This window comes from Opisthorchis viverrini (genome assembly GCF_000715545.1).
Source record: "Opisthorchis viverrini unplaced genomic scaffold opera_v5_117, whole genome shotgun sequence".
Classification (NCBI taxonomy): Eukaryota; Metazoa; Platyhelminthes; class Trematoda; order Opisthorchiida; family Opisthorchiidae; genus Opisthorchis; species Opisthorchis viverrini.
The window spans coordinates 1,170,028-1,178,693 of record NW_008751771.1 but is presented as its reverse complement, the minus strand read 5'-3'; the positions used below and the strand labels follow the sequence as shown (position 1 = coordinate 1,178,693).

Genomic DNA, 8,666 nt, shown 5'->3' with positions numbered 1-8,666 from the left:
TAATTCGAAATCTGATACAATCGAACAGCCTATCTAGCTGCTTGCTGCTACTTCCAAACACAATCAATCGGAAATCAATCTATCTGAATAGTTTTTTATGAGATAATATATTCTTCCATTTGCCGCGATCACTAGCGTTTTGTTCCACCTAATTTGCCCTATTTTGGTTGCAGTTTGGTTCGTGCTTCTGGTTGATTGCTTCATCCATCCAAATTTGAGAGTACGCACCCTCTTAACACAGGTTTTCAGGTTTCTACACTGTTGTGCTTCTGAAATCCTCGTCCAGCGGTTTGTCCCAACAGATTTTTAGGAGATGATGATAGTTTTATTTTTTTCTTCCACAGGACATTCTCGCCGTTCCTCACTTGGTCAACATCTCTCGGTTACAATTCTGGGGTTTTGCGGGATAGGTATTTTTGTTCATAGCCACACCACTCACTTTTGAACGGTCGTGTTCCTGTCCTGGCGTAATTATTCCGGTGAGTCCACACCAAAGGGAAGCACTGGACTCGAGTTTCGCTCTTATTAGAGCTCATAAGCAGTGCATATCCAATGGCCGTGCCGGGATTTGAACCCCAGGCATCTGACATGCGAGGCGAGCGTGTAACCACTACTCCACCAACGCACGTTGGACGCATCTGAATCGTCACATCTGAACAGGCGAACGTGTTCACATCTGAGCGATGTGATTGGTGTGCCTGGTTAATTGTTGTACGTCATGTTTCGAAATCGGGCAGTGGTAGTCAATCCCGTGATAGACCGGTCCATTCATCTGACAGTTTAACGCCTCCTGATTACTGTTCACACAATATTTCTTTCTTGAAGGCCTTCGTCCATTGAACCACCGAGATTCAGTTATGGCATGACCTGAAAAAAGCAGAAAGGCCTTGAGAACGAAATTGCGCAAACTCACGAGAAATTATGACGACGTTTGCATCAAAAACGTATTTAGTCGTCAACTCAGCACAGCTGAACAAGCACTTCTAATGACGGGGCTCAACTTCAACTTCGAGAACGAATCCCACAAATATTACCTAGCCAGCTTAGGACACCCTGAAAACAAACGAAATATCTGAGGGGGTTCAACAAAAAGATCCGACAGACAATCGTGCCAGCAATCACACGGAACAGAAATATGTAACTGCTATCCAAACAAAAACAAGACGCACTCTGAAATCGAAAAGAGGATGAAAGAACTATAATACTACCGGCAGACAAAGGACGCATCACGGTGATAATGGACAAGCCATGTTGCAGTGAAAAGGCTAAACAACTGCTAAGTGACACGACGACCTACAGGTCAATCAATCATGACCCATCTTCAAACTTCATCAATCGAATCAACACGACGCTCAAGCAGTTGCAAGCAACATACGAGATGACCAGCCAAGAACGATGAAAAATGCAAGCCGATGACACCAATATTGCACAATTCAACGGACTACCAAAGGTGCACTTCGACCAATCGTTTCACTTCCCGGAACTCCATCTTACAAATTAGCAAAAGACTCTTCGAGAAAATTGAAACGATTCAATTCTGCATCGGGATACACAATCAACAACGATGGTCATTTTCTACGCAAGCTACGGAACGTCAGTATGGAAGACGACGAAACTATGCTTTCCTTTGATATTACGTCACCGTTCACTTCAATCAACCACAGCCTCCCAGAGAACTGTTTTATAGCAGAGCCACTTCGAAATAATCCAAACAATCCAAATGAAACCTGAAAGTATATGCAAACTGTTGGACTTTTGCATGCATACATACTTTTGCTTTGATAGACAAATATATCAACAGCTGAAGCAGACTCCAACGGGATCCTCAATATCAGTAGTTATCACTGAGGCGGTGGTGTAAAGATTGTGAGCGCTATCAGTGCTATAACTCATCAATCCAAAGCTGTGGATCCGCTACGCAGGCGACACTTTTGTCATCATGAAACGATATAAATTACACAGAACGCATGAACTGCACAATACCACGTTTGAAGATTTCAAGTTTATAATCAAACCGGAGAGGAACAATCGACCACTACTCTTGGACGTTTTAGTGAACAGGAAGTTGGATGGGACTCAGAAAAACCTACGTATACCGGGAGGAGGCTCATACGGATCAAATACCGAACTACGACAGCAATCATCCAGTGAGCCACAAGAAGAGCTACGTCCAAACCTTGTTCAAGAGGGCTGAGACACTGCAGCACCACAGAACTGCGGAAGAAGGAAGAAAAACATCTGTTCAGAGTATTCCGGAACCATGGATACCCAAGGAATTTTATCAAGAGAATATTGGAGAAGAAGACGTTTCAACAACGGCAACAGCAAGAACAAGCCACCGGACGGGTATTCCCACCTTACATCAAGAATATATCAGAACTCGCAACCAGATTATTGGCTCAAAAATGAATCTTCGTGGCCCACAAAACGAATGCCACCCTGAGGAAATTAGCCTCTAGACCGAAGGACAACCCGGACGAAACCAAGAAGAACAGTGTGTTATACCAACTCAACTGCAACAACTGCAACAAATTCTACGTCAGACAAACTGGGAGAAGAATATGTGCACGAATAAGGGAACACATCGCGGCCGTCACGAAGCATAACCCCTTGTCCTTGATATCCATAAACGAGGACCAAGAAGACCACAAATTCAATTTGGAAAACGCGAAAATTTTGGCATACGGAGGCACGAGACACGGAAGAAAATTTCTGGAAGCATGGTACTCCACGGTAGATTCGATCAACCGGTACATTGAACTGGACCCAATTTACGCACCCAACGTGCAAAAGACCAACATCTCAACCGGAAAACTCAAGCAGGACCGAATATTGGATTCAAAAACAAAGAAACAAGGAATTCCTAGGAGGCAAATCAATAAAGGTCACAAGCCGGTACTCGAGAGGACAAAAGTCACTCCAGCATCGACCAGATTACGATGGCAGGGGATGCCACGCTCAAAGGTCACCTAGGCATCGGCGAATGGGGACACCGGGCAATGCGGCAACCAATGGAATCGGTGGACCAAACAACTAATCATGATCAAAGGTCATTTCCTGCTAGCAGCGCGTATATTAACTCACGCGCAACACTACCCAACGCACAACCACCAACCCACCGCTACGCACTACTAAGCTCACTAATCACGCATTGATGAGGTCACTTCGATTGGTGATGGAACGTTTGCAAAGTACCTCACTTCTGCCGATCCTCTATACATAACCGCAAAATGCGAAACCAGAGTGCACAGCAATATGCCTTAGTTATACGTTTATGTGACACTGGCTTATCAAACTAGACCATACCTCACATTTATTAACCTCACCGTCCACCGGGGAACAGAATACTTTCGAAGGAAGTCGCAACACAATAGGCGCTCCTGATATTGTGATATTAATCCCGTGTTCATTTAGCCACATGCAGGATCTCTTGAATAAATTTATCGATTTCATCTGAGACAGTTTCGATGGGCTAGAACGAGTCCACTGACTTCACCATTCAGCACCTCCCCTAAATGCCTATATAGTTCTCAACTCAGAACTCGTCACAGTGCAGCGCGGCTAACAAGAAGGTTAAGGTACCCTTGCACATCATTTATGTGAGTCGGTTTTCTGGTCGACAAAATGTAGACGGCTCGAGAAAATAGACGTCTAGGGGTTCCTCAAGAAATTTTAAATAGTGTTCCATGTCTGAAAAATCCAGAGAATTATTCATGAACGACCTTCAAGAAGTTGAAAGCAACATCCGAAATGACCAGCCAAGAACGATAAAAAATGAAAGCCGATGACACCAATATTGCACAATTCAACGGACTACCAAAGGTGCACTTCGACCAATCGTTTCACTTCCCGGAACTCCATCTTACAAATTAGCAGAAGACTCTTCGAGAAAATTGAAACGATTCAATTCTGCATCGGGATACACAATCAACAACGATGGTCATTTTCTACGCAAGCTACGGAACGTCAGTATGGAAGACGACGAAACTATGCTTTCCTTTGATATTACGTCACCGTTCACTTCAATCAACCACAGCCTCCCAGAGAACTGTTTTATAGCAGAGCCACTTCGAAATAATCCAAACAATCCAAATGAAACCTGAAAGTATATGCAAACTGTTGGACTTTTGCATGCATACATACTTTTGCTTTGATAGACAAATATATCAACAGCTGAAGCAGACTCCAACGGGATCCTCAATATCAGTAGTTATCACTGAGGCGGTGGTGTAAAGATTGTGAGCGCTATCAGTGCTATAACTCATCAATCCAAAGCTGTGGATCAGCTACGCAGGCGACACTTTTGTCATCATGAAACGATATAAATTACACAGAACGCACGAACTGCACAATACCACGTTTGAAGATTTCAAGTTTATAATCAAACCGGAGAGGAACAATCGACCACTACTCTTGGACGTTTTAGTGAACAGGAAGTTGGATGGGACTCAGAAAAACCTACGTATACCGGGAGGAGGCTCATACGGATCAAATACCGAACTAGGACAGCAATCATCCAGTGAGCCACAAGAAGAGCTACGTCCAAACCTTGTTCAAGAGGGCTGAGACACCCTGCAGCACCACAGAATTAGGGAAAAAGCAAGAAAACTATCTACTCAAAGTGTTTCAGAACAATGGGTATCCAAGAAATTTTATCAAGAGGAGCTTGAATAATAATAATAATAACAAGCCGCTACCATCAAGAATATATTAGAACACGCAACCAGATTATCGGCTCGAAAAGAATGATCGTAGTCCACAAACCGAATGTCACTCTAAGGAAACTAACCTCAAGACCGATGAAAACCGAGACAAAACCAAGAGAAACAATGTGATGTACCAAATGGACTACAACAATTGCAACAAATTCCACGCTGGACAAACTGGGAGGAAATTATACACACAACACGGCCGTCAGAAGACATGACACCCCATCCTTAATATATATATATATGAAGTCCAAGAAGGCCGTAAATTCAATCTGGAAAACATGGAAATTTAGGCTTACGGAGACACGAGACATAGCAGAGAATTTCTGGAAGCATGGTAATCCACGGCCGATTCGATTACCCAAGCATTTGAAGTGGACCCAGTACCACTACATGCAAAGGACCAACTATTTCACCAGAATACTGAAGGGAGCCAAATATCGAATTCACAAACCAAGAATTAAAAAATCCTTGGAATCGGACCAACAAAGATCACAACCTGAACCCAGATGGTCCAACGATGAAGGTCACTCCAGCACCGATCAGAGCACGAGGAAAGGAGAGGCCAGGCACATGGGTCACGTAGTCATCGATCAATCAGGACACAGGATAACGGAGCAACCGCTGAACAGACCGAATAATCGTGTTCGAAGGTCAGTCCCGACGGTCACGTAGCATATCAACACACACACACGTACGCACACACAACACTACTCAGCACACAGCCACCAACCCATCGGTACGCTCCTTAACTCCCTGATGATGCCACCGCAATCGGTGATGGAACGTTTGCAATCAAACTGCCCAGATCAACGACTGAACCGCCGACCATTCAAAGTAAAATTTTTAGCGAAAATCCAAACCAAAAACAACGAGGCTGTTTTAGCATCCCTCCATCAATGAACCACTTTTCAACTGAAATTCCACCTTCTTTGTTTAGGACGGTACCGGATTGTGGAGGCCTGTGAACATTATGTACGTCCCTAGTTGAAAAACTTGATTTTGGAAAGAAGTATAGATATTGTGAAGAAAATATTACACGTATTTGTTATGCACTGGAAACTCATCAACAGCCCACGACCGGTTCCGCCTTTCATCAGGTAGGCGCGATCCCCGGGTTTTCGTCAACCTTATGTTCTACTTTGAGCCAAATTGCGCGAAATTAGCGAACTACACTCATTTGCAAACTAATTTGATTTTTCGAGAGACTCACCTGAAACCCAGCTGAATCTCTCGTTTATGATGTTTCTAGGCATGGGCAAAACCGATCGTGGGCTGTCTACGAATTTTCAGCAACCTTACGAGTAGTGCATTACAAATATACATGTATCGCGATGTCTCGAGTGATTGAAACATGAGGCAGCCTGGTATAGCACATTAAGTTGCCTGGAAACATCACAAACGAGAGATTCAGCTGAGTTCCAGGTGAGTCTCTCGCAAAACCAAACTAGTTTGTAAATGAGTTTATTTCGCTAAAATATTGTCTTGGGTATCCTTCCACTCAGTGTCAATGCGGCTACATGGGGCGAGTGGTCCTCAACTTGCAAGATCGACCTGTTTAGTAAACTAAAACTAAAACTTGTGAGCAATGCCGGTAGTTCTTCCGCACGTATCTAGCTGCCCATTCTAGGACGTAATCTGCCGTGTTCAGGACTATTGGTCTAAAGGTTACGGATTTCAGTCAGTTTTGTGAAATCTCGGAGTGGATTAAAAATGTTCATATGTGGGTCATAAACAGGATCGTCACGCCCGTCACAAAATTATCAGGTGGGCATTGATCCGTGCAAACTATCATCCATCATCCATCCATACAATCCATCTGGGACATACGTCCGGATAACATTGCTGATGATCACACTGCTTGTCAGTCAGGCTACTGATATGTTAGTCCAGAATAGCCATCCAAGTTCGATAGCTTTTCACTGAATGTTCTGAAGGACGTGATCCAGGACTCGGGTCTTCCCTGTGAACTTTGACGGCAATATATTCAAGAAAACCATCGTGCTTCTTTGTGGTTAATATGTATGGAAACCTAAAATATTGGCTCGCAAGTGGGTGATGGCTTGGACGCAACTATCAGTTGTTCCGAAGGCAAATCACCAGTGAAGCTTAGTTAAACTCAAAAACTACCGATTTACGAAATTAATTTTGTTTTTCCCCGGCTAGCGAAGGAGAAAATCGTCTTCAGTTCAGGTATTATCCACAAGTCGCTTTTCAATATAGCGGACAGGTACACATCACTCAATGTTCAGTCTGAATTGCAGTTGTAATAATTGAAATAAGATAATTTTACGACCAAGTTGTTGTATTTTAATAGCGATTTTGAGCATATTTCCCCTGCCTGGACAAGGTATCTATGATACACCGAATAGTGCATCGAATGTTGTTCTAACGAGCACACAGTTTCAAAGCTCAACAGCTCGATGTTTCCGATAGATAGACTTCGATAATATTCCACACATTGTGTTGAAATTGATGACAAATCTTTGCCAGCTTGATATCACGACCTATCTGCTAGGCCCATATAAAAAAGCATTACTTGGAACACACATGAGACTGCTTAAAAAGGGTCGAATTGGGCATACGCAATATCTCTTACACATCGATTTGTATCAGAGCTAAATATCTGCCTTGTAATTTTGTGTAAAACAATGAGGACGCTCCTGGTTATCGGCACGATGAAACTATGCCCCGGTACGCTGTTAGGTTCGAAGATGGAACGTGTCTCGTTATTAGGTCGAAATTTCCAAAGACTTTGGAAACATCCTCTAGTGGAGTGCAGTGAAACTGAGGCTAGATAAACTATGCTTGGCTACCGGGGTAAATCAAGTCAGGTCAACAACTGTGGTGTCAGTATAGGGTAAGTAGCTATGTTAACCCCTTGACCACGAGTGTGGGAGAGGTTCTGAAGATAAAAAACTCACATCCTTTTTGGTAGTCTATACGATGTAACCACTGCTCAAGTTGTTCGGTTACCGTGTTTCCTCGGTGACTATATTTGGACACTTTAATAAAATTGGGAATGCCGTAGCAATTTACACGTAGCTCAGGTGAGGTTCTGTTGTTAGAGTATTCTATTTTGGAGCGCTACGAACGATTTCGAACACCGCAGTGGAGATATTAGAGATATTTAAGTAAATTAAGCTAATAGTTTTCTGCATCAATTTCTTAATTACACTTCAATGAATCGAAACCTTCACGCAGCTAGGAGATAAAAGACTAGAATCTCACTGGTTGGATTAAGATCACTAACCACCGAACAAGGTGGGGGGTGGGGCGATCCAGTTGGTGTTATTGATTGATTCAGGGCAGTTTTGAAAGTCAGCTGGTATGTACAGTAATGCGCTAAACAGCGAGACCGCATGTGATGGGATTTTATCTGGGTACCTTTTGACGTAGATCTGATCAGCCACCGCTGATGATTCCGACCTGGAATATTTTTGTTCTATTTCACCAGAGCACTGCTCATGTGGGGTAGAACTTCAGATGCCTAATCGGATGTTTTCGGAAAAAAACAGCTAGACACAAACTTTGAACAAGGTGGGGGGTGGGGCGATCCAGTCAGTGTTATTGATTGATTCAGTACAGTTCTGAAAGTCAGTCTGAATGCAGAGTAATGCACTAAACAGCGAAACCGCATGTGATGTGATTTTATCTGGGTACCTTTTAACGTAGATCCTTTAAGCTACCGCTCATGACTCCGGTCTGCAATAATTTTGTTCTATTTTACCAGAGCACTGCTCATATGGGGTAGAACTTTAGATGCTTAATCGGATGTGTTAAAAAAAACAGCTAGAAGCAAACCTATCAGGAAGGTCAGATTCCTGAAAGTAATCTCAGGACTTAATACTACACCAAAATCTCAACAGGAAAGCCGGCAAGCAATCATTCAATCGATTTAGCAAAAGCTGATGAGTGCTCATGCATGCCACCGAAGCACGACCGAATGTGATCAGT

General features: G+C 43.2%; 1 protein-coding gene across 1 annotated transcript in view; it reads left to right on the top strand.

Moving 5' to 3' along the window:
* Positions 1 to 4,952: 4,952 nt before the first annotated feature.
* The window catches only part of T265_05859 (hypothetical protein), a gene marked incomplete at both ends in the record, with an annotated part of 17,711 nt that continues 13,997 nt past the window's right edge, over positions 4,953 to 8,666 (top strand). Inside the window, one exon of the mRNA XM_009170980.1 lies at positions 4,953 to 5,362. Within this exon, the coding sequence (XP_009169244.1) occupies positions 4,953 to 5,362 (410 nt within the window). The remainder of the gene's footprint in view (positions 5,363 to 8,666) is intronic.